The sequence below is a fragment of the Peromyscus californicus genome, unplaced genomic scaffold (assembly GCF_007827085.1).
Source record: "Peromyscus californicus insignis strain IS unplaced genomic scaffold, ASM782708v3 Scaffold_10__1_contigs__length_136768540, whole genome shotgun sequence".
Lineage (NCBI taxonomy): Eukaryota > Metazoa > Chordata > Mammalia > Rodentia > Cricetidae > Peromyscus > Peromyscus californicus.
In genome coordinates, this window is record NW_026294391.1 from 11,913,397 (window position 1) to 11,940,039 (window position 26,643).

The window sequence follows — 26,643 nt, forward strand, 5'->3', positions numbered from 1 at the left end:
AAAAAAGAGAAAGAGAGAGATTTTGGAAGGTGGGCACGGGGAAGGCGGTTCACATCTGTAAGCCCTTGGAAATCTGAGGTTAAAACAAAACACCCTGAAGTTCGAATTAACCAGGTAAAATTAGTGAGATTCTGTAAAAACAAACAGAAAAACTAAATACAAAAATCTTTGAAGAATTTTTTTTTTTGCCCCTTCAGGGGATTCATTTGAAGGGAAGTATTTGAAACCGATGACATCATCTGTCACCCGAGGCACGTGGCAATTCCGACCGGGTCCTAGAACGTTGATGTCACCACGCTGTGGCTTCCTCCCCGCCCTCTTCTCTTTCTTGAACCCGTCGTCAGTTTAACACGCCGGTTCATGAATCCGGAAGTAGACTGCCAAAACAACCGTGCCACGGGACCAGGACAGGCGGGACCTAAGCGGGCACTCGCACATAGGCAATAAAAAGCAAAATCCACGTCTCTGGGGGGCGGGGTTCCTGGCACGAGCACTCTAGGCGCATGCTCAGAGGCGACCTCCAGGCCAGGTGGGAGGGGCAGGGTCGCAGGGTACCCTGTGCGCCTGCGCAAGGTGGGGCCGCGGGCGCCCGCACTGTGTAGAGTGTTCGTTAGGGTAGGGGGCAACTGTCCGCTGTCACCAGGACAGCGAGGACAGTAGCGGCGGGATGGCAACAACCTCCCCGGCCTCGGACATGGCAGGCTCTGCAGCGCCCCCACCCGTTGGGGGTGCCCAGGCGGCAGCGGCGGCTGAGGAGGAGGAGCGAGAGGTGGTACGGGTCCGAGTCAAGGTGAGGCTGGCGGCTGGTCGGCCAGCCTGCCCAGGCACCCAATGGACGAAAAGATGGTGGCTGTCATAGGATAGAGGGCAGGACCTGAAATTTGGGGCGTTACTTGGAGACGGGGCCGAGGTTTGAGAGCAGAATGATGGGAGAATGAAGACATGGGTCCTGGGGACATATCCTTGGGTGTATAACGAAATAGAGGGGAAGGGGGCTGATGGAGTGGAGGGATGGAGCCTGCGGGTAGAGAGGTAGGTTGTAGGGTTAGAGGAGGGGCCTCTGGAGTCCAGAGGAATGAGGGAGGTGCTGTTGCTGTCAGAAGGGGGAGTCCTAAAGTCAGTCAACATTTGGGAGAGTGAATGTCCCCACCCCTGAGCCCACGTGCTTGTGGGAGGGGGGACAAAAACAGTGATATGATATGTTTTGGACACCAGGGAGTATCATGAGAAAATAATAGGAAAGGTTAGGATCTTTACCCAAAGTCGTATGGGAAAATCCCCCAATGAGGATTGAAGTCACAGAGACCGGAATAAAGAGTCAGCTATGTGCATTTAAAGTGGGAGAAGAGTGTTCTAGGTAGAAGGAACAGCAAGAGTAAAGGCTGGGAGGTGGAGAGGAACTTGGTATGTTCCTGTAGGTTCCCATAATGTTGGAGAAGGAAGACTGAGGATAAAAGTGGTAGGACAATCGGAGAGAGAAGGACAGGTGGACAGCCTGTGATGCATAGTCTGAGGAAGGAACTTGTTGCAATAATTCGAGCAAGCTCAGACTGGAGTGGTGGCATTGACAGTGATGAAAAGGTCAACGGATCACTTCAGTGTAATAGCACTCTAAGGCAAAGATTTAGTGAGTGAGCCAGATGAAGTGGGAAGGATGTTCAGACCAAGGGTGATCAGCAGACACAAACGTTTGGAGGAAGGATGTAGTCAAGGTAACTCCCAACAGTTTGGTACTACTAGAACATAAAGCTCAAAAGAAATCTGAGTGGAGAGAGGGCTAGCTTGGGACCCTCGGTTGGCTGTTGAGAAGATTTAAGCATTGGAGTGTTCCAGGTAGATTTGCTTGATTGATTGCAGTATGGGGGGCCGATTTTATTGTCAGACTGGACGTGGTGATTCTGGCAACCATATTTAAGGGAATCTAGAAAGATTGGACATCTGGACTATTGCAGTAGCCTTCATTCCTGCTTGTCTGTTTTGCAGAGCAGACATACGGACTCTGTAAAGTTCTAAGGACATCTATTCTTTCTTTGCCCAGAAGCTGCCTGTGCCTTCCCCTCACAGAGAACAAAAGCCAAGAGCATCCCATCTAAATCTTGGTCCCTGCCACCTCTTTGACCCTGCTTTCTACTGCTCTGTACCTCACCCACTCTTCCGAATGGGAATGGTGATGTGGCCCCTCATGGCCTACCCCTTGTCTTCTTTCTCCAGAAATGTGAGAGCTTCTTGTCACCTGAGTTCCGCTCTTTTGCTGTGGATCCTCAGATCACCTCACTGGACGTGTTGCAGCACATCCTCATCCGAGCCTTTGACTTGAATGGGTGAGTGGGAGGATGAGGCAGGCCATTCATCTCAACAGCATCTGCCTGGCATTTGTGCTTTGGTTTTGTTGTTCATTTGTTTTTCTTCAAATAATTCCACAGTGAATATATGTATCTTGCTTGGAGTATTTGGGAAATGTCATAAGATAAACTAGCAGAAGTACTTGGGGCTACAGGGTGTATGTTTTTCAAACTTTCAACAAATGTTTCCACAATGGCTCTCCAGACAAGTTTTACCAATACAGCCTCAGCAGCAGCAGCATAGCAAATGTTTTGCTGGATGTGGTGGTCCACACCCTTAGTCCTAGCACTCTAGAGGCAAAGACAGGCAGATCTCTGACAGTTCAAGGCCAGCCTACTCTACATGGTGAGTTCCAAGACAACTAGGGATACACAAACCTTCTTTCAAAAAAACTGAGTACTCTGGAGACTGAGACAGGAGGTGCAAGGCCACCCTAGGCTACATAATGAAACTGTCTCAAAAAGAAGAAAGAAAATAATAAAATCGTTAGGTCCTCACAAACAGTGCTTTCTATAAGACAGTGCAGAATGTGTCAATGTGATAGCTGAGACTTGATACCTCTTGGGGGCAGATGTTAGGGTTGTCTTGTGGTGGTAGGTTATTCTGGAGGAATAGATGACTCTGGTAACATTTTTTTAAAATTTAGTTCATGTATATATTTTATGGGCATTGGTGTAAAGGTGTCAGATCCCCTGGAACTGGAGTTACAGACAGCTGTGAGCTGCCATGTGGGTGCTGGGAATTGAACCTGGGTCCTCTGGGAAGAGCAGCCAATGCTCTTAACCACTATGACATCTCTCCAGCCTTGTGGTAACAAATTTAAATAGTATGAAATTAATCGGGATGTGGTAGCCCATACCTCTAATTCCAGCACTCAGGAGGCAGAGTCAGGCAGATCTCTGTGAGTTTGAGGCCAGCCTGATCTACAAATCAAGTTCCAGGACAGGCAGGGCTGTTATACAGAGAAACCCTGTTTAGAAAAAAACAAAAACAAAAACAAGACAAAAGTATGAAGTTGATGGATATTTAGGAAGATCCTTGGTTTACAGTGATCATCACACAAAATACTTCTTTCTTTCTATAGTTGCACAAGTGAAGAATAAATTCTTAGTTGCTATTGTACATTTGTGCATTAACATTCTGTTGTGAAAAATAGCAAACATACAGACTGCTCTTTTTTTTAATGTAGTAAGAAGGCTGCTTTCTTCCCACTTCTGTCCCTCAACTACACTGTTACCATCCCCAGAGGGACCAACATTTTACCAGTTTTCAGTGTGCCCTCCAGATATCAGCAGGTGTGTATCTGTTTCTGTGTTTGTGTAACTAAGTGGATATTCATGACCTAACCTCAGGCTACCCATAATCCTTAGCATAGTCCCCAGCAAATAGAAGGAAGTTGTTTTCAGTACCTTTCACATTACCTTCCTTGTTTTGTAAACTGTTCCTGAAGCGGCTGGGGAACTGGGGATCCCAAGAGCTCCCTCATATCCTTTGTCCAGGAAGAAGAACTTTGGCATCAGCTACCTGGCGCGAGACCGGCTAGGACAGGAAGTTTTCCTCTCCCTCCTTTCTGATTGGGACCTCAGCACGGCTTTCGCCACTGCCTCCAAACCTTACCTGCAGTTGCGTGTAGACATTCGGCCCTCAGAGGACAGTGAGTACCCAGTGCCTGAGGGCTACTGCTTTGAGATCCAGTTTCCCCATAGATAATAATGCAGCCCCTTACAGGACACTCCTGGTAAGCCACAGGGACTCGGTTTTTTTAAAACTTGTATCTGAAGATCTGGGTTCAATCATCAGTAATGCCCCCAAAAGTTTTTTTTATCATAATGGTAGTTATATATTTTAAACTCAAGTTCAAGGCTAGCCTTAGCTACAGAAGCAACCCTGTTTCAAAGCAAAACTACAAAATAATTCAAGTTTGGGGTTTTGAATTTTCAGATTAGGAATATTTAACCTATATTATCACATCGGCAATTAATTTGAAAACATAGCAGTATAGTAATGTTTTCAGGGCTGTTGAAGGAAAATATCCGTGCTCTTGGGGAACCCCATTTAAGTATGAAGGGGTGAAATTCATGGTGTTTCCAAATAATTTTATGAGAACATGTTCGCATGCAGAAGGAGTAAGATAAAGCAAATATGACAGAAAAGGGTTCTGGATGATGGCTGCAGACACAGGGTGTTCAGTCTTTTACAATGCTGGACCTGAAAGCCAGGCCTTGCTCACTCACATGAGGCAAACTCTGTGTCCTGGAGCTACACATCAGCTCCAGTGCATTCTGGTAGTGTTTTGGTGGTGGTAGTGGGTTTTTTTGTCTGTTTTTGGTTTTGTTTTTTTACATGTAGGATGCTTTGCCTGCATGTGTGTCTGTGCACTACATGCATGATTGGTACCCGAGGAGGACGCAAGAGGGCATAGGGTACCCTGAACTGAAGTTACTGGTGGTTGTGAGTCACCTTCCGCGTGCTGGGAATCAAACCCTGGTGCTCTCTCCAGCGCCACCCAGTGAATTCTGTTTTTCACGTTATGAGTTTGAATGTGGCTTTGGTTTTGGCATTTTTTTGAAGCAGTTGTGGAACATAGCCCTGGTTGGCATCAAACTTACAGTGATCCTCCTGTCTATGTTTCCTAAGTGCTGCAATAGACAGGAGCCACCTATATTGTTGGTTTGGTTTGTTTTGTTACTACGAATCGGCTGCAAGGCCATATGTTTGCTAGGCAAGTGTTATACCACTGAACTGCACTTTACCCCTTTTTATTTTAAGATAGGTCTCACTAAGTTTCCTAGGCTGACCTAAAACGTAATAGTTTTTTCCCCTCAGCCTTATGAATAACTGGGAATACAAGTGCGTGCTACCACACCCAGCAGCACTCCACACTCAGCAAGTTTTTTTTTTTGGCGGGGGGCGAGTTTCAAGACAGGGTTTCTCTGTGTAGCTTTGGAGCCTGTCCTGGAACTCACTCTGTAGCCCAGGCTAGCCTCGAACTCCCAGAGATCCACCTGCCTCTGCCTCCCGAGTGCTGGGATTAAAGGCGTGCTTTGGTCTGTGTGTCTCTGTGTGTGTATGCATGTGCACACTTGCACATGTATGCCGTGATACATATATGGAGGTTAGAGAACAACTTGTAGTCAGTCAGTTCTCCCCTGTCATGTGAATCCTGGGGATCACACTCAGGTCATCAGGCTTAGCAGCAAGTATCTTTACCCACTGCACCATCTTGCCAACTCGGCAAGTTTTTTGTTTTATTTTGTAATAAAATATTATGGAGTCATATAGTTCTCAGCCTTAGAGAGCTCTTTGGATGACTGAGGCATTTTATTGACATCATGGTCATCATAAATAGCTAAATGAAATACCTGGGCCATTTAATGAATATAGTTAATTGTCAAGATAATCTACAGAGCTGAGATGATGCACACCTTTAATCCCAGCACTCCTGAGGCAGAGACAGGCAGATCTCTGTGAGTTCGAAGCCAGCCTGGTCTCTTACAGAAGAGGGATTATTATTTTTCCAGAAAATAGATGAAGAAACAGGCCTAGAGAAGTCTAAGATTTGTCCATGTTACATAGATCACAGTAGAAGAGCAAAATTTGAACTCAGGCAGTTTGATGATGTGGCTCCAGGGTCTTTTCAGAACAGTTTGCCTCTGTGATGTTTTAGGCTTGTTTAGACTGGCAGGGGTCAGGCCTGATGGCTCATGCCTTTAATCCCAGCACTCGGGAGGCAGAGGCAGGCAGATCTTTGTGAGTTTGAGGCCAGCCTGATCTACAGAGTGAGTTCCAGGACAGCTGCCAAAACTGCACAGAGAAACCCTATCTCGAAAAACCAAAAAAAAAAAAAAATGCTTGACAGCCTTAAAAAGAGAAGGAGGGAGAGAAGAATAAAGAGAGAAAAGCAGAGGAAATCGAGGAAGAGGAAGAAAGAATTGAGAGAAAAGTCAGACAGTAGGGTAGAGAAAAAGGCAGTCCTTTAAGTCATTTCCCAGGCCTCAGTTCCCTCACCTCTAAAGTGGAAACAGTAGTAGTATTTCAACAAATAAAGTCTTCCTGATGAAGTAAGCACAAGGAAAAGCCAACTGCGTAAGAACTGAGAAGGTGCCAATAGAGCATAGAGTCATTGTCCCTCTCTCTTTGACAGAAGCAGTTTGAAAGGCTTCTTTTTCTGTGTCTATGTGTTCATGTGTGGGAATGCGGGGCGCATTGAGTTTCTCCATTACCATCCACCTTCTTTTTGAAACGGATTTCTCACCGAATACGGAGATCACCAGTGGGCTAGATTGGCTGGTCAGCAAGCCCATGGATCCTCCTGCCCTACTCCCCAGGAGCTGGGATTATAGGCACACACCACTGTGCCTCTCATTTTATGTGGGCTCTAGGGATTACCAGGGATCTGTACTCAGGGCCTCATGATTATGTGGCAGTCACTTTACCAACTGAGTCATCTCCCTAACCCAAGAGTTATCTTTAGCCGGGCAGTGGTGGCGCACGCCTTTAATCCCAGCACTCAGGAGGCAGAGGCAGGTGGATCTCTGTGAGTTCGAGGCCAGCCTGGTCTACAAAGTGAATTCCAGGACAGCCAGGGATGTTACACAGAGAAACTCTGTTAATCCCACTGATTAAGAATAAGCCCACTGTCACAGTTTAAAACCAAATTTGAAGCAAGCTTTAATTAAATACTGGCCGGGTGGATGGGCTCTGGCCAGGTCAGTACCCAGGTTCCTGGGAAAATGGCCCAGCATCACAGTTTGCAGTGGCTTAAGAAGGAAACCCTTAACTTATTGCATTTCCTATCAGGTCCAATCACGGGCAAGTGTACATCCTGATGTATTTGCTGCCTGTGAACCTCCCGCCCACATGTGATCAAGCACAGCCAGTGCAGATAAGTCAAACAGACTTGTTTAGGGGAGTGAAAAACATGTGCCTTGTTATCTCCCATAAACAACAGCCTCCAGCATTTCAGGAGCTGTCTGTCCTTGGGCAAGGGGCTTGCAGATCAGAGGCATTTTTGTTTCATGGATCTCTTAGGCATAGTGATTAAAACTTAAAATGTAACTTTGGCTCTCACAACCCTGTCTCAAAAAGCCAAACAAAAAATTATTTTTTCAAGCTGGATGGTGGTGGCGCACGCCTTTAATCCCAGCACTTGAGTGGTAGAGGCAGGTGGATCTCCTGGTTCTAAGCCAGCCTGGTCTACAGAGCAAGTTCCAGGACAATAAGGACTACACAGAGAAACTGTCTCGGAGGGAAAAAAAAGTTTTCCATGGGCTAGAGAGATGGCTCAGCAGTTAAGCGTACTGGCTATCCTTCCACAGAACCTGGGTTCAGTTCTCAGGACTCACATGGCAGTTCAGAAGGCTGTAACTCCAGTCCCAGGGGATCCTGACATTATCTTCTGGTCTCCAAGGGTACTGCATGCATGTGGTGCACAGACATACATGCAGATAAGCCACTCATAAAATAATTTTTAAAAAATTAACTCTTGCCAGGCGGTGGTGGCGCGCACCTTTAGTCCCAGCACTCAGGAGGCAGAGCCAGGCGGATCTCTGTGAGTTCAAGGCCAGCCTGGTCTACAGAGTGAGTTCCAGGACAGGCACCAAAGCTACACAGAGAAACCCTGTCTTGAAAAACCAAAAATAAATAAATAAATAAATAAATAAATAAATAAATAAATAAATAACTCTTGGGCTGGAGAGACAGTGAAGGGGTTAATAGTTCTTGCTACTCTTGCAGATTCCCAGCACCCATATGGAGGCTAACTATAACTCCAGTTTCAGGGAATCATATCCCCTCTTCTGCATGCAAGCAAAGCATCCATCCACATAAAAAAATAGTAAAATAAGTGTTCGGGAATGAACTCTCCAGCTATTGCTGAATCACTTCTTTTCTTCCCTCATTGTTTCCAATATTAGTTGCCAGGTTCCTGTGTGTGCAGGGTCTGTTTCTGGATTCTTGAGTTTCCTACTCTGATCTCTTTATTTACAAACATTTCTAAAAGGACTAGCAAGCAAAGTTTATTGGGAAAGAAGCAGCTCCCTGAAGCCACGAGAGGAATAAAAAAATGAGTTGCCTTAAATTTGCATTATGTTTTGTTTGTGTGTTTATATGTATGTGTGCTCACAAACATGCCACAGAGTACATGTGGGAGTCAGGACAACTTCCAGAAGTCAGTTCTCTCCTCTCATTGTGAGTCTCGGGGGTTGAATTTAGGTAATCAACCTGCTGAGCCATCTTCCGTGAACGAGCACACACATGCCCGCCATGGCGTTCATGGTACATAGAGGACAACTTGTGGGACTCTGTCCTTCTACCATGTGGGTTCTGGGGATCGAAACAGGTCCCCAGACTTGGTGACAAGCACCTTTGCCTGTTGACCCATCTCACTGGCTGTATGTTGGACTTTGTGTGTGTGTGTTTCTTTTTGTTTCTTCGAGACAGGTTCTCACTGTGTAGCTCAGGCTGGCCCTAAACTAAGATCTTCCTGCCTCAGCTTCCAAGTGCTAAGGTTACAGGTATAGACCACCACATTCAGGTTATGATAGATTTACTGTTTTCTTTCGTAAAAATGTTATTTCTGGGTTTTTTTTTCAGTGCTGGGAATGGAACCCAGGGCCTTGCACATGGTAGACAAGCACTGTTCCACTGAGGTATCTTCCCAGCCCTAAAAATTTTTCATGAAGATCTTATAAATGTACTCTTCTTGTATGTGTTCATGTGTGTATTTGTGTAGATACGTGCATGCTCGTGTGCATGTGTTTGGAGGCCAGAGGTCAATGTTGCTTCTTTTCCTCAATTACTTCCCCACCTTACTTTTTCAGACAGGGTCTCTTAATAAACCTGGTGCTCACTGATAGGCTAGGAGGCAGGCCAGCAAGCCCTGTGGATACTTCTGGTTTTGTTTGTCCAGTGTTGTGATTACCTAGCTCTGTTTGCATGTGTGTGTGTGTGTGTGTGTGTGTGTGTGTGTGTGTGTGTGTGTGTGTGTACCATGACACACACGGGAAAGTCAGAGGACGGTTTTTTTTTTTTAAGATTTATTTTATTTATTATGTATACAGTGTTCTGCCTGCATGTGTCTTTGCAGGCCAGAAGAGGGCACCAGATCTAATTGCGGGTGGTTGTGAGCCACCATGTGGTTGCTGGGAATTGAACTCAGGACCTCTGGAAGAGCAGTCAGTGCTCTTAACCTCTGAGCCATCTCTCCAGCCCCAGAGGACGGTTTTTTTAAGAAAAGGTCTCTCCTTCCACTTCATTGAGGCAGGGTCCCTTTTTCTCTTGCTGTACTGCATACCCCAGGCTAGCTGGCCCATGACCTTCCAGGCAGTTCTCCTTTTTTGTACCATCCATCTAGTCCTAGGAGTGCTGGGATTACAGATGTGTACCACAACATCTGGCTTTTTGAGGCTAAAACTCAGGTTATCAGACTGTACTGAGCCATCTCCCTAGCCTAGCCCTGGCTTATGCCAGTGGCAGAGATCCAAACTCGTCCAACCCTTCACCGATTAATTGAGCCATCTTCCCAGCCCCTGTTCTTTCTTTCTTTTTTTTTTTTTTGGAGCTGAGGATCGAACCCAGGGCCTTGTGCTTGCTAGGCAAGCGCTCTACCACTGAGCTAAATCCCCAACCCGCAGCCCCTGTTCTTATTAAAAGAATTAACTTGTCATGCCATTAGAATGCTGAGGAGAGGACTAGGTGCAGTAGCACATGCTCTAGTTCAAGCTCGGGGGGAGGCGGAGGTAGGAGGATCTCTGTGAGCTGGAAGCCAGCCTTGGTCTACATACCAGTTTATTTTGTTGTTGTTGTTTTGAGACAAGGTTTCTCTGTGTAGCTTTGGTGCCTTTCCTGGCACTCACTCTGTAGCCCAGGCTGGTCTCAAACTCACAGAGATCCTCCTGCCTCTCTGCCTTCTGAGTGCTGGGATTAAAGGTATGAACCACCACTGCTGACCACTGTCTACATACTAGTTTTACACCAGCTGTAGCGATATAATGAGACTTTGTTTCAAAAAAAAAAATCCTGTAGGCATGGTGGGGCATGCCTTTAATCCCAACACTAGGGAGGCAGACATATTTCTGTGCGTCGAGGTCCACCTAGTGAGATCCAGGACAGGCAGTATTAGGTAGAGAGACCCTGGATCAAAAAAAAAATCTTGATGGGAATTTTATTGGAGTTATATTTGGGAGTGGGGGGTTGTTGAAACAGGGTCTCTCTATGTAGCCCAGGCTGGCCTGAAACTCAGAGATCTGCTTTCCTGCCTCTGCCTTCCAAGTGCTAGGATCAAAAGCCTTGGAGTTACAACTTTTTAAAGAAACAATTTCAGGGCTAGAGAAATGGTTTAGTGATTAAGAGAGTGTACTTCTTTAGCCGAGGACTCCAGTTCGGTTCCCAGCACCCATGTCGGGTGGTTCACAACTGCCTGTAACCCCAGCTTCATTGAGATCTGAAGCCTCTGGCCTCAGCTGGCACTGGCCTCCACACACAGACACTCAATTAAAAAATTTAAAGCCGGGCAGTGGTGGCTCACGCCTTCAATCCCAGCACTCGGGAGGCAGAGGCAGGCAGATCTCTGTGAGTTGGAGGCCAGCCTGGTCTACAGAGTGAGATCCAGGACAGGCACCAAAGTTACACAGAGAAACCCTGTCTTGAAAAACCAAAAAAAAAAAAAAAATTTTTTTTTAAATTTTAAAAGAGAAATGAATGGGATGCAGCAAAGAAACCCAAATAAATACTCTGTGGATGAGAAGGGAAAGTTTTTCTTCCAAACTGCCAAGGCTGTCTCGGAAAGCAGAGAGAAGCAACTGTGGTAGGGTGGAGGGTTCTCCTGGGTTAGCTGTGACCCGTACCTGTGAATAAGGGAGCCTGGGAGCTGGGGTATGGGCTTGGGAGTAGGGACTGAGGGGGCCTAGAGGCTTCACATGCTAATAGGCACCACAGTCATATGTTAATGGAGGAGCTTGAATGATTGCCTTTTAGGCTGTAGGAGCTATCTTCAAGCCCCTGAGGGAATACTGACTTTGTCTAAATGCCTGACCTTGGGAAAAGGAATTTCTTGGAGAACCTGACAAGAAACTGTTTAGTAAACACATTCACCTTATTCCACCCCAGCCCACCCCCCCCCCCAGCTGAGGACCGAACCCAGGGCCTTGCGCTTGCTAGGCAAGTGCTCTACCACTAAGCCAAATCCCCAACCCCCACATTCACCTTATTAAAAATAAAAATGAGGCTCAGAAGGCTTAAGGTTTGCGAGATCAGACCTTCCTGGGCCATAGATGAGTTCAAGGCCAGCCTGAGCAAGTAAAAAGTGGGGGTGGGGGTGTTGGGTTTAGGATGTAGTTTAATGGTTGAGCATTTGCCCAGCATTTGCTAGCCCCTGAATTCAATGCCTAGTACTAAAATAATAATAAAAAGTGAACATGAAGGCCATTGATATAGCTTAGTGGTAGAGTAGCCTAGCATGTTTGAGACCCTGGGTTTGATTCTCATTATCAGTATCACATAAATGAAAATGTTTTTTAAAAATGCTAGAGTCAGCTGGGCAGTGGTGACATGCGCCTTTAATCCCAGCACTTGGGAGGCCAAGGCAGGTAGGTGGGTCTCTGTGAGTTCCAGGACAGCCCAGGATACACAGAGAAACCCTGTTGGGGGGGACACAAAAATTCATGGGGAACAAAAATTTCTAGCTAGCCAAGGCCACAGAAAATTATTTGGTTCTGTGACCCGGAGAAGGGACCTTGAACATCCTTTTATAGAGAAGGACCAGTGCAGGAGGTACAGGATTTTGAGCCTCTGGGAAGTATGGCACCTGGAGTTGGGGTTTATGACCTAGGGAAAGAACAGTTCCCAGGAGAGTGCAGGTCTTTAGATTTATGACCCCTTGAGGAGTGCATTCCAAGGGCTGGTGTTTACAACCTCTGATTACAGGGTGTTATTTCAAGATGTTTACATAGTCGGAGATTCCTTTAAATTTCTTTCTCCTTACCTGGGAGAAGGCAGGGCAAAGGGTCAAAGCGGCTCCCAGTCCTAATACATTCAGAGATATGTGTCTAGGTTATAAGCGTACAATTGTTCATATTTCTGGGCTCTTCACTTACAAACATGTACAAATTTATTCATATGTAGGAACATGACAGTATATTCGCATTTATATCCAACTGGTTTATGCTCTACATGTTATACTATTAATACTGTCCATGGGCTGGAGAGATGGCTCAGAGGATAAGAGCACTGACTGCTCTTCCAGAGGTCCTGAGTTCAATTCCCAGCCACCACATGGTGGTTCACAACCGTCTGTAATGAGATCTGGTGCCCTCTTCTGATCATACATGCTGTATACAAAATAAATAAATAAATCTTTAAAAACAACAAAAAAAATACTGTCCAGTATATGGACCGTGTAGTATAAATGTTAGTGTCATTCTTGAGATTGTTTTTCTTTTCTTTCTTATTTTTTTTCTGTGTATGGATTTTTGCCTGCGTGTATATATGTGCACCATGTTCATGTTCAGTGCCCAGGGAGGACAGCAGAGAGCATTGGATCCTTTGGGACTGGAGTTATAGATGGCTTTGAGCTGCCATGTGGGTGCCGGGAGTTGAACTCAGGTCCTCTGGGAGCATAGCTAGTGCTCAGAACAGCTGAGCCATCTCTCCAGCCCCCTGATCATTTTCATGGCTCTGAAAGTACCAAGCATGTTGTGAGCATGTGGGAGGCCGAGTCTCTCTCAGAAGCCCATTTTGGTCACCTCTACGTCATGGTAGATTATCAAGCTAAGACCCTGAACTAGTTTGGACATTTGTGATAGCAATTTTCTCTGCATTATAATTACAGGGCTTCTTTGTGTAACAGTCCTGGCTGTCCTAGAACTCACTCTGTAGACCAGGCTGGCCTCAAACTCAGAGATCTGCCAGCCTCTGATTAAAGGTGTGTGTCACCACTGCCCGGCAAATAATATTTTTTTAAAAGAAAGAAAAAGGGTGGGCTGGAAAGATGGCTCAGCAGTTAAGAACTCATACTGAAACTCGTACTGATCTTTTGAAGGATCTGAGTTGGGTTCCCAGCACCCCCAATCCAGCAGCTCACAACTACCTGTAACTCCAGCTCCAAAGGCTTGATACTCTCTTCTGGCCTCCTTGGCTGTGTGCACACGTACAAACACACATATATACACACACAAACACACACGTAAATAAAAATAATGAAATAAATTTTTAAAAACAAAAAGTAAAAAAGAGGTTGAGGATATAATGTCCCGTAGTAGAGGACTTGCTTAGTATATTGATGCTCTAGGTTCAAGCTATAGGAGGGCCAAAGAAACAATAAAAATATCAGTAATAATAATTCAGTCAATTATGCCAACATCATTTGTTTAAAAAACCACTCAGGACTTGAGAGATGGCTCAGTAGCTAAGAGCACTTGCTGCTGTTTCACAACAGTCTATATAATTCCAGTTCCAAGGGATCCAATGCTCTCTTCTGACCTCCACAGGCACCAGGCAAGCAAGCAGTTCACAGACCTACATGCAGGCTAAACAGTCATACACATAAAATACATTTTAAGATGAATTAAGAAAAAACAATACGAGCCGGGTGGTGTTGGCGCACGCCTTTAATCCCAGCACTTGGGAGGCAGATCTCTGTAAGTTCAAGGCCAGCCTGGTCTACAGAGAGATCCAGGGCAGACACCAAAACTACACTGAGAAACCCTGTCTGAAAAAAACAAAAAAAAAGAAAAAGAAAAACCAATACTGATTTGAGGTGCCACTCATTTTACAGATTGGGTTCCCATAGATACTTAAATTTAGTTCTGGACTTCCTCTTGCCTTCTGACTGGCTCCATTTGTGCTACATTTAACACCATGCATGTGTGTTTTAATTTTTTTATGTGTATGGGATGGGGGTTTTGCCTGTGTATGTATATCTGTGTACCATGTACATGCCTGGTGTTCTTGGAGGCCAGAAAAGGGCATCTAATCCCCTAGAACTGGAGTTACAGATGATTGTGAGCCACCATGTGGTCACTGGGAATAGAACCTAGGACCTCTGGAAGAAGAAGCAAGTGGTCTTAACCACTGAGCCATCCCTTCAGCCAAATATATATATATTTGAGATGGGGTCTCACTGTGTAGCCGTGGCTGGCCTCAGACTCGGAGGTTCGCCAGCTTCTTCCTCCCAAGTGCTGGAATTTAAGGCATGCACTACCACACAGGGCTAACACTATTATTTTTAATAGCAATGATTTTTGGTCAGTTTTAATAAAAAAAAAGCCTTTGCCATGTTCCTGCTGTTCTTTTTCTTAGCTATTCTTAAACATGAATTTGTTTTTGTAAATCTTAAATTTCACCCAGTTTCGGGGGGAAAACATTAGAATTCTGGTTGGTATTTCCCTGGATGTATATATTAGTTTAAGGTTTGGCAAGTTTGACAACTTTATGATGAAGAAAGTAGTATGTATCATATATATTATGTAATATGGCAAATAGGATCTGGGCCAGAAGCCCATAATGAAATGCTTGGATTTGTCTGGAGGAAATGTGTGCACGTTCACTCAGAGTTGGTTATGTAAAAGCTATTTATAGCCTCATGTTGGTCCATGTCAGGTTTTGCCACTAGATGGGTTTGTGCTTGCAGAAATCCTATGCTATTTCTAAACATGTTTTCAATTTTCCTATTGTTTGTCAGTGTATAATAGAATACTTCTCTTTTCCTGTTAACTGCTTTTGGCCTTCAACAGCTCATATGTTCCCCTCTCCCTCCCTGCCCCCTCTTTTGGTCTCATATGGCCTAAGCTGGCTCCGGATCTCTGGTCCTCCTTTCTCTACCTACCAAGTACCAGGATTATAGGTATGTGCCACACACCAGGCTGAGTGGTGCTCTTTGTGACATTCATGTTGTTGCTGTGGCTGTCATTTATGTTGGTCAGGTATACCTTAAAATTTCTTTAATTTTATTTATTTCTTTTTTTTCGGAGCTGAGGACCGAACCCAAGCACTCTACCACTGAACTAAATCCCCAACCCCCACGTTTCTCTAATTTTCAACACCACCACCGCCTATCCTCTCGATTTTTGAGGCAGGTTCTCGCTATCTATCCTGTGTCAGCTTTGGATTCATTATGTAGCCCATGCTGGCCTCAAACTTGGGATAATCTTCCTAACTTCATCCTGCCAAGTACTGGGATCACAAGCATGAGCCACTACACCCAGCTTCATTTTTATATGAATTTATTTATTTATTTGTTTTACATCCCGGCTGCAGTTTTCCCTCCCTCCTCTCCTCTCAGTCCCTCCCCTCTGACCCCCTTCTGTTCCCACCCTCACCCCCCCACCCCCCCACCCCCCACTCCCCGCCCCCCATCTACTACTCCTGTGTTTCTGTTTAGGAAAAAACAAGTCTCCCATGAGTATCAACAAAACATGGCATATCAAGTTACAGTGAGACTAAGCACCTCCCCATGTATTAAGGTAGGCAAGGTGACCCAGTATGAGGAGTAGGGTCCCAAAAGCCTGTGAAAGAGTCAGAGACAGCCCCTGTTCCTGTTAGGAGTCCCACAAGAAGACAAAGCTATACAGCTGTCACTTATATAGAGAGAGCTTAGGTTGGTCCCGCGCAGGCTCCCTGGTTGTCAGTTCGGTCTCTGTGAGCCCAGGTTAGTTGATTCTGTGAGTTTTCTTGTGGTGTCCTTGACTCCTTTGGTTCCTACAATCCTTTCTCCCTCTTCTGCAGGATTCCCTGAACCCTGCCTAATGTTAGGCTGTGGGTCTGCATCTCTTTCCATCAGTTGCTGGATGAAGCCTCTCTGATGACAATTGGGCTAGGCACTAATCTGGTCACAGGAGATGGCCAGTTCAGGCTGTATCCACTATTGCTAGGAGTCTTAGCTGGGGTCATCCTTGTAGATTCATGGGAGATTCCCTTGCACCAGGTTCCTACCTGACCCCAAAATGACCCCCTCCTTCCTAGTAGTCTCTTTTCAGTACTCTCCCCCTCCATCAGCCTTACCTGATTGCTCCTGTTCCCATCCCCACCCGCCCTAAGTCCACTCATGAAATCTCTTCTATCTCCCCTTCCCAGGGAGATCTGGGTGTCCCCCCATGAACCCTTCTTGTTACCTAGTCTCTCTGGGTCTATGGATTATAGCATAGTTATCCTTTATTTTACAGCTAATACCCACTTATGAGTAAGTACATACCATGTTTGTCTTTCTGGGTCTGGGTTACCTCACTCAGGATGATTTTTTTCTAGTTCCATCCATTTGCCTGCAAATTTCCTGATGTCATTGTTTTTAACAGCTGAGTAATACTCCATTGTATAAATTACCACACTTTCTTTATCCATTTCTTGGTTGAGGGACATCTAGGTTGTTTCCAGGTTCTGGCTATTATGAATAATGCTGCTATGAACATAGTTGAGCAAGTGTCCTTGTGGTATGATTGAGCATCCAGTGGGTATATGCCCGAGAGTGGTGTAGCTCCGTCTTGAGGTAGATGATTCCCAGCTTTCTGAGAAACCATAACACTGATTTCCAAAGTGGCTTTACAAGTTTGACTCCCACCAGCAATGGAGGAGTGTTCCCCTTGCTCCACATCATTGCCAGCATGAGCTGTCACTTGTGTTTTTGATCTTAGCCATTCTGACAGTAGTAAGATAGAATCTCAGGGTCATTTTGATTTGCATTTCCCTGATGGCTAAGGATGTTGAACATCTTAAGTGTTTCTGGGACATTTGAGATTCTTCTGTTGAGAATTCTCTGTTTAGCTCTGTAGCCCATTTTTAAAATTGGATTATTTGGTATTTTGATGTCTAGTTTCTTGAGTTCTTTATATATTTTGGAGATCAGTCCTCTGTTAGATGTGGGGTTGGTGAAAATCTTTTCCCATTCTGTAGGCTGATGTTTTGTCCTATTGACCGTGTCCTTTGCTTTACAGAAACTTTTCAATTTCATGAGATCCCATTTATTAATTGTCAATTTTAGTGCATGTGCTATTGGTGTTCTGTTCAGGAAGTTGTCTCCTGTGCCAGTGTGTTTGAGATTATTTCCGACTTCCTCTTCTATCAGGTTCAGTGCATCTGGATTATGTTGAGGTCTTTGTTCCACTTGGACTTGAGTTTTGTACCCAGCTTAGTTTTAAGCCTTTTATTTTAAAATAGATATTTATTATTTTATAAGTCAGGTGGTGGTGGCACACATCTTTAATTCCAGCAGTCAGAAGGCAGAAGCAGACAGATCTATGTGAGTTCTAGGCCAGCCTGATCTACTGAATGAGTTCTAGGACTGCGAGGGCTACACAGAGAAACCCTGTCTGAAAAAACAAACAAAAAAAACCCTCGAAATATTTATTATCTTATGTGACTGTATATATGCTTGAGTGTATGTATGTGTACCATCTGCATGCAGGTACCTGGGATAGCTGGAAAATGGCCCTGGAACTGGAATTACAGGTGGTTATGAGCCACCCAGTGTGAATGCTGAGCCCAGGTCTTCTGCAAGAGCACCATGTTCTATTACCCACTGAGCTGTCTCTCCAGTACCTTCAGCCTTCTTGGTTGGGTTTACCTATAACTTTGTTTAAGGGTTGAACCCAGGACTTTGTGTATGTACTCTTCTTCTGAGCCACCTGTCCACAATTCTTTTTTCTAACAGTTATTTTTCTGTTACTGTGATAAGATACCATAACTAAGGCAACTTAAAAAGGAAAGTATTGGGAGGCTGGAGAGATGGGTTAAGAGCACTGACTGCTCTCTGGAGGACCTGGGTTCGATTCCCAGTACCCACATGGCGGCTTACAACTGTCTGTAACTCCAGTTCCAGGGGATCTGACACCCTCACACAGACAGACATGCAGGCAAAGCACCAATGAACATAAAAAATAAAAAGGAATCATCAAAAAAAATTTTTTAAAAAGGAAGGTGGTCTCAAAAAACAAACAAACAAACAAACAAAAAAGGAAAGTTTTAGGTACTTACAGTTTCAGAGAATTAGAACCCATGACTATCATGGTGGCAGGCAGGATTGGTGATGAAGCAGTAGCTGAGAACTCACATCTTGGTTTTGTTTTGTTTGTTTGTTTGTTTTTGAGACGGGCTCTTTATGTAGCCTTGGCTGGCCTAGACTTCACTCTATAGACCAGACTGGCCCTGGACTCACAGAGATGCACCTGCCTCTGCCTCCCAAGTGCTGGGATTAAAGGCATACACCATTATACCCAGCTTAATTTATGCATTTTAAAGATTTGTTTTAATTTTACGTGTATGTGTGCCTGCTTGTATGTATGTGAACCATGTGCATGCCTGGTGTCCAAGGAAGCCAGAAGAGGGTGTTGGATTCCCTAGAACTGAACTTTCAGGCAGGTGTAAGCCACCCCTTGGAAGCAGAGAACTGAATCCCAGGTCCTCTACAAGAACAGCAAGTTCTCTTGACCACCGAGCTATCTTTCCAGCCCCAATGTTTATGCATTTTTAGATACTAGACAGTGAACTTCTTTTTGTTGTTTTGAAACAGGGTTTTACCATATATCTTAGGCTGGCTGGCCTTTAATTTACTGTGTAGCCCAGGCTAACCTCAAACTCAGAGCAGTCACCCTGTTTCAGTCTCCTGAGTGTTGTGAGTACAGATATGTGCCACTGTGCATAGTGGTTGCTAAACTTTGATTTTGTTGTTGTTGTTGTTGTTTCATTTTTCAAGACAGGGTTTCTCTGTGTACTTTTGGTGCCTGTCCTGGATGTCACCACCGCCTGGCTCTCTCTTCTTTTTCTTTCTTTCTTTTTTTTTTTTTTTTTTTTTGGTATTTGCATATCAGGTCTCCCAAGCTTGGCCTCCAAGTCTTTTTTACGTTTTTTACTGAAATCATTTAACTTTACCTCTATATCGTAGAGTAGTTTTTTAATTTGGAAAGTAGTACAACCTTCATCTCACCTGGAAAATGCTTTAATGTTTTAGCAAGACCACAGTGGCAGCTGTTGGGGGTGGCCCACAAAAGGAGCAGGCACTGGTTAGGAATCTATAGTCTGAGGTATCTGGGGTAGCAGCTCAGACAGGGTCACAAGGCGGATGAACAGTGAGTCAGTGTTGAAGTGTGTTTTACACGTATAAACCACAGGGCTTGGCAATGATTTGGACTTGGGGACTGAGGGAATGGGAGCTGGCAGGGGTGGGTCAAGGGTTCTGGCAGGTGAACAGATGAAGCAAAAGGGAAAAGCTATGCTAGGGGTGGATCTCCACCTCTCCTTCGTGACCCCTTATTTTGGGGTACCCTCAAAGAGATTCACGCAGAGGCAGTGGCATCTAGATGTGATCTTGCTTTCCCTTCAGCTCTGTGGAAAAAAGGGCTATGAGTCATGGCCAAGCTGCTTAGGGACGCTATTGACCTGCAAATGGCAGTGACTTGCTACAGAATTAAGTTCCAGGTCAGCCTGGGTTACAGTGAGACCCTGTCTCAAAAAAAAAAAATCTGAAACCTAAAGTAAGGCTGCAGGTGTCGGTGCCTGGTGGAGTGCCCTTCACACACATGGGGCCTTAGGCTCCATCTCTAGAGAACAAGCACACACACAGATGATTGATGGCGGCTGCAGAGACGGTGCAGCAGGTAAAAGTGTCTGCTGGCCCAGCCACTAAAGGCCCGCCAGCCTGACAACCCAAGTTCACTTTCCAGACCCACATGGAACAGAGTGAGAAAACTGACCCCCACAGGTTGTCCTCTAACCTCCACACATGGACTGAGGCACCCAAGAAGGAAACGCAACTTTTTCTTGTTGTTTTGGGAGACAGGGTTTCTCCGGGAAGCCCTGACTGTCCTGGAACTCGCTCTGTAGACCAGGTTGGCCTCGAACTCATGGAGATCCACCTGCCTCTGCCTCCCGAGTGCTGGGATTAAAGGTGCATAGCACCACATCTAGCAATAAATGTAACTTTTAAATTAAAAAAAAATGAGACTGGGGCTGGTGAGACAGCTCAGAGGTTAAGAGCATTCACTGGCTGTTCTTCCAGAGGTTCCAAGTTCAATTCCCAGCAACCACATGGTGGCTTATACCCATCTATAATGAGATCTGGCGCCCTCTTGTGGCATGCAGGCATGCTTGCAGACAGAAGCACTGTATATATATATATAATAAATAAATAAATCTTTAAAAAATGAGGCTAGCCAGGAGGTGGTGGTGCACACCTTTAATCCCAGCATTCACTTGGGAGACAGAGGCAGGCAGATCTCTGTGAGTTCTAGGACAGCAGGACACTGTTTCACAGAGAAACCCTGTCTCGAAAAATCAAAAAAAAAAAAAATGAGGCTAGAGAGATGGCTAACTGGTTAAGAGCAACATATTGTTCTTCCAGAGGTCCCAAGTTTGGTTCCCAGCACCTTTTGTCAGATGGCTCACAACTGCTGATAATTCCATCTCCAGGGAATAGGAGACCTTCTCCTAAATTCCAGGGGTATCTCCACTTCACATGCACATACCCTAACACATGCACACATATATACACATATAATTCAAAAGAAAATAAACCCTTTAATAAAAAGAGTGCAAGCCAGGCAGTGGTGGCACACGCCTTTAATCCCAGTACTCTGGAGGCAGAGCCAGGTGGATCTCTGTGAGTTGGAAGCCAGCCTGGTCTACAGAGCGAGATCCAAGATCCAGGACAGGCACCAAAACTACACAGAGAAACCCTGTCTCAAAAAACAAAACAAAAACAAAAACCATAAAAAAAGAGTGCTTGCTGTTATTTCAGAGGATCTGAGTTCGGTTCCCAGCACCCACATATGGTGGCTCACCACCTCCAGCCCCAGGAGAATCAAGGTTTCTGACTCTGCAGGCATCTACACTCATGTGCATATACCTCTATAAAGACACATCCTCATACACATAATTAAAAGTAAAAGAAAATCTTGCTGGGCTGCAGCCATGGCTCAGCAGTTAAGAGCACTGGCTGCTCTTCCAGAGGACCCAGGTTCAATTCCCAGCACCCACATGGCAGCTTACAACTGTCTATAACTCTAGTTCCAAGAGATGTGATGTCCTCTCTGGCCTCCCTGGGTACCAGGTATGTATATGGTGCACAGGCAAAAACCTATCCACATACAAAAATTCTCTTTAATTTTAAATTTAAAAAAGGGTTCTTGAACTTATTGCTGCTGCAGCCACATCATATTTGAAGAGAGATGAGGAAGAGCTCTTAACAGAAGGGGGCGAGGATAATGGAATACATGTGCCATGAAAACAGGAGAGCCGCAAGAGGGGACAAGGTGGATAGGGATGGCGACGGCGAGGGTGATTAAGAACAAAGTAGGTTTCTGTGTGTTTATGGAAATGCCATCATGAAGCCCATCACTTTGTATGCTAACTTAGAAAGTTTCGTTTCAAAAAGAAAGGGAAACCATAGTGAACAAAACTAAACCGAAAGGATGCAAGGGGGCCCTAAGATAGAGAAGGAGGAAATTTCTGCGGATGTTTTGTGAGCTGAGAGCGGCTAAGGTCAAGCCTAGAAGATTTCCTTTGTCTAACGTGCACAACATAGCTCTCCACTAACCCTTTTTCTCAGGTATGTCTGGGCGCTGGGGTAAGCTAGGTGAGGCGATGATCCTAGGAATAGGAATCTACCTACCATCCCTAGCTGTAGAATCTTGGTCACTAACTAGTTGTTGCCGACCTCTTTGGTCATTCTCTGTAGAGTGGAAATGCTAATAGCACCTTTCATCCCTTGGGTGGGGAGAACTATCAGGAATGTGAGATGAGGAGTGTAGGCTCTCCGACTTCGGGCCTGGACTTCACATTTGACTTCTTTCATTCACTAGGTATGGGGCCTTGTCCAAATATCTATAGACCCATTTCCTCATCAAAAAGAGTGATAAATCCAAGGGAGGTGGCACACACCTATAGTCCTTTAATTCCAGGTATTTGGGACGCTGAGGCATAAGTTAGTTCAAGGCCAACCTGGTCTAGAATAAGTTCAGGGCTAGCCTGGGTAACTTAGAGACACTGTTTCAAAACAAGTTTTTTAAAAGGCCTCCTGATGTTGCTCAGCAGTGGAGCCCTTGCATAGAACATGCAATGTCCTGGTTTTGATTCCCCAGGATTGTCCCCTCCACACACACACACACAAAATATATTTTAAAAAGAATACTAGCTAGTACTTCATAGAACTGAGTATAAGGAACTGATTTATCTTCTTTTTATTGGGTGGATAAGGGGTATGTGCATGTCACAGTGTGTGTATGAAGGTCAGAGGACAAGCCCACCGTGTGGGTTCCAGAGATTGAACTCTGCTTGTCAGGCTTGCTGGCAAGTGCCTTTCCTCACTGAGCCCTCTCATTGGCCCTCAAGTTTGTTTGTTTGTTTGTTTATATTTGTTTGTTTGTTTGTTTGTTTGTTTGTTTGTTTTGAGACAGGGTCTTACTATGTAGCTCTGGCTATCCTGGATCTCGCTCTGTAGACCAGGCTGTCCTTGAACTCACAGAGATCCGCCTGGCTCTGCCTCCCGAGTGCTGGGATTAAAGGCGTGCGCCACCAGGCCCTCAAGTGTTTTTTTAAAATGAGATAGTCTCATATAGCCCAGGCACTGGTCTTGAACTCTCCCTCTTCCTACCTCAGCCTCCAGAGTAACTGAGATTACAGGCCTGCACTGCCAGGCTCAATGGACATTATTATTTCTTAAGGTTAATCTCTTCCTTCAGTGCCTTGCAATAAATACTATTTAAATCATTAAAATAGTAAAGGCTTCCCTGCCATTTTGTGAAACATCTCCCACATAAGAACTATTCATGGCTGATTTTTTTTTTTTTACATTATTGGGATGATACAGAGAACAGGGAATAGACCTCGTTTCTGCCCTGCGGGTAGCTGGGCTTTAGAAAAGGAACCCAGCCCCGTGACCTGGGTTCACATCCCTGTTCTTACAGTGCTTCACTCTGTGTGCTCAGGCCCACTGCTGGAAGACTGGGATATAATTAGCCCCAAAGATGTCATTGGATCCGATGTGCTACTGGCTGAGAAGCGTTCCTCACTGACGACAGCTGCCTTGCCTTTTACACAATCCATCCTCTCTCAGGTGATTTCAGGAGACTGGGGGGCTCCAGCTGTGCTTGGAGGGAAGGGCCTATCTAGCACTCCCCTTCCAGAGCTTGCCGATTGGCCTCCGCCCTGTCCTGCACAGGGCTCTGCCGCAGCAGCAGCTGTCCTGCACAGGGCTCTGCCGCAGCAGCAGCTGTCCTGCACAGGGCTCTGCCGCAGCTGCTGTCCTGCACAGGGATCTGCAGCAGCAGCTGTCCTGCACAGGGCTCTGCCGCAGCAGCTGTCCTGCACAGGGCTCTGCCGCAGCAGCTGTCCTGCACAGGGCTCTGCCGCAGCAGCTGTCCTGCACAGGGCTCTGCAGCAGCAGCTGTCCTGCACAGGGCTCTGCAGCAGCTGCTGTCCTGCACAGGGCTCTGCCGCAGCTGCTGTCCTGCACAGGGCTCTGCCGCAGCTGCTGTCCTGCACAGGGCTCTGCCGCAGCAGCAGCTGTCCTGCACAGGGCTCTGCCGCAGCAGCAGCTGTCCTGCACAGGGCTCTGCCGCAGCTGCTGTCCTGCACAGGGCTCTGCCGCAGCAGCTGCTGTCCTGCACAGGGCTCTGCCGCAGCAGCTGCTGTCCTGCACAGGGCTCTGCCGCAGCAGCTGCTGTCCTGCACAGGGCTCTGCCGCAGCAGCAGCTGTCCTGCACAGGGCTCTGCCGCAGCAGCAGCTGTCCTGCACAGGGCTCTGCCGCAGCAGCAGCTGTCCTGCACAGGGCTCTGCCGCAGCAGCTGCTGTCCTGCACAGGGCTCTGCCGCAGCAGCTGCTGTCCTGCACAGGGCTCTGCCGCAGCAGCAGCTGCTGCTTTTTTTGTTCTGTTTTGGTTTTGACCTGTAGCTTCTTGTCCTCCTTCCTTCCTTCCCAGGTGGGCCGTACGTTGTCTAAGGTCCAGCAGGTGCTGAGTTGGTCGTATGGAGAAGATATCAAGCCTTTCAAACCACCTCTGAGTGATGCTGAGTTTCACACATACCTGAATCATGAAGGCCAGCTCTCCCGTCCTGAGGAGTTGCGATTGCGGATCTATCATGGTGGTGTGGAGCCTTCACTTCGAAAAGTGAGCCCCTCAGTCACTCACTGTACCCATCACTCTGTGGTCACTGGTAGCACATGAGATGATACATTCAGTGAACACACTGTCATAGGTAGGGTAGAGAGATTCCAAGGAAGGAGGTTCTGTTTTAGGTAGTTCAGTGGCACGAAGCTGACTATCACAAGGAGGACAGAGGCCACAAGAGACAGGGTGGGGGGTGACTAATTGCCATGGGTATAAAGCTCAGCCTCATTTCCTATTGTCTCTGGCCAGGTGGTATGGCGGTACCTCCTGAATGTGTACCCAGATGGGCTGACAGGCCGTGAGCGGATGGACTACATGAAACGGAAGAGTCGAGAATACGAGCAGCTCAAAAGCGAGTGGGCCCAGCGAGTGAACCCTGAGGACCTGGAATTCATCCGCAGCACAGTCCTCAAGGATGTGCTTCGTACAGACCGAGCCCATCCCTACTACGCGGGGCCTGAGGATGGCCCACACCTACGGGCCCTACATGACCTGCTCACTACCTATGCCGTTACTCATCCACAGGTATCATACTGTCAGGGCATGAGTGACCTGGCGTCGCCCATCCTTGCTGTCATGGACCATGAGGGCCATGCCTTTGTGTGTTTTTGTGGCATCATGAAGCGCCTGGCTGCCAACTTCCATCCTGATGGTCGTGCCATGGCCACCAAGTTTGCCCACCTCAAGCTGCTGTTGAGACATGCTGACCCAGACTTCTACCAGTATCTGCAAGAAGCAGGCGCTGATGACCTCTTTTTCTGTTACCCGCTGGCTGCTGCTGGAGCTTAAGCGCGAGTTTGCCTTTGATGATGCTCTCCGAATGCTAGAGGTCACCTGGAGCTCCCTGCCCCCTGACCCTCCTGAACATGAAGTGGAGCTTGTTGGACCTCCCAGCCAAGTGGCAGACACTGGCTTTGGTAGCCACAGGGGACGGCCAGTCCGTCAGAGGCACATGCTAAGGCCTGCTGGTGGAGGAGGCGGTGCTTTTGAAGACGCTGTTGTCCACCTGGCTACATCCAGCCAGGGACCTAGTGGTGGGGGACGTCTCCTGAGACAAGCCAGCCTGGATGGTCTCCAGCAACTCAGGGATAACATGGGCCCCAGGAAGGACTTTCTAGTCCAACTAGCCCATCCAGCTACCCTCATTAGCTCTAAATCCCGCTCTGAGCCCTTGCTGAACTCCGCAGACCCACTCCTCTCCTCCTCCTCTCGGCCTGATTCCCCATCTTCTTCATCTCCTCCATCTACCCAGGAGGCTTCTCCTTCTGGTGACATAGCTGTAGGATCCCCCTTGATGCAAGATATTGGTTCTCCCAGAGATCCAGGGAAGTCCCTACCACCCCCACCTCCAATGGGCCTTCCCCCACCCCAGGAGTTTGGCCGAGGGAACCCATTCATGCTCTTCCTCTGCCTGGCTATCCTGCTGGAACACCGTGACCACATCATGCGCAATGGGCTGGATTACAATGAGCTAGCCATGCATTTTGACCGCCTGGTGCGGAAACACCATCTAGGGCGTGTCTTGCGCAGGGCCAAGGCTCTCTTTGCTGATTATCTGCAGTCGGAAGTGTGGGACTCTGAGGAGGGGGCTGAGGCCACAGCTCCATCTTGATTGTAACCCTTCCAGCTTTCCAACCCCAGTTCTACTCCATTCTTTACATTGAGGGCCTACACACGAGACATTGTTCCCTGCCTGCCATCCCTAGACATGTTGGAGCCTGGGACCCTCTCTCCCTGGGTTTGAGTGTGTGTGACTCACTGTTGGCACTGGCCACAGAGGCATGGCCTCTTTTCTGGTTTGGTTTTGTTTCTAAACTATTCTTTGCACACACAAAGGTCACTGTGGCATGTGTATTTCTTTACTTCCTGGATGTTGTAGAAGTTACTATGGGCTCTTTAGTGGATGGGGACTGAAATAACTCAGTTGGTTTAGGGTGGCGCCTGCTTTCTCTACAAGCCACAAGGAGAGTAGTTGTTGAAAACCAGTATTGGTGAACCCGGCCCAGGGACTGCTCTAGAAAAGGCTAAATCTGTTTGTTTGGTTGCTTGGTTGGTCTTGGGGTATATCTGTCTACCTGGAATATAAAGGTCTATTTGATAGCTGTGGATGTTATTTCAGGACAGGCACAAAAAGATGAGGAAGAGAGTGTTTCTAGCTCAAAAAAAGGCAAGATTTGTGCCAGATGTGGCGCACGCCTCTAATCCCAGC

General features: G+C 46.5%; 1 protein-coding gene and 1 non-coding gene across 2 annotated transcripts; one reads left to right on the forward strand and one right to left on the reverse strand.

Moving 5' to 3' along the window:
- The first annotated feature begins 433 nt into the window (after window positions 1-433).
- Tbc1d25 (TBC1 domain family member 25) lies at window positions 434-26,269 on the forward strand. The gene is given in 7 exon segments (XM_052744605.1): window positions 434-790; window positions 2,212-2,321; window positions 3,843-3,997; window positions 23,253-23,380; window positions 24,246-24,434; window positions 24,684-25,199; window positions 25,201-26,269. Coding segments are annotated over 7 exon segments (2,067 nt in total). The 5' UTR covers window positions 434-667; the 3' UTR covers window positions 26,047-26,269.
- On the reverse strand, window positions 9,898-9,970 carry Trnaa-agc (transfer RNA alanine (anticodon AGC)). The gene has a single exon. It is a non-coding gene; the product is annotated as a tRNA-Ala (tRNA).
- Window positions 26,270-26,643: the final 374 nt, after the last annotated feature.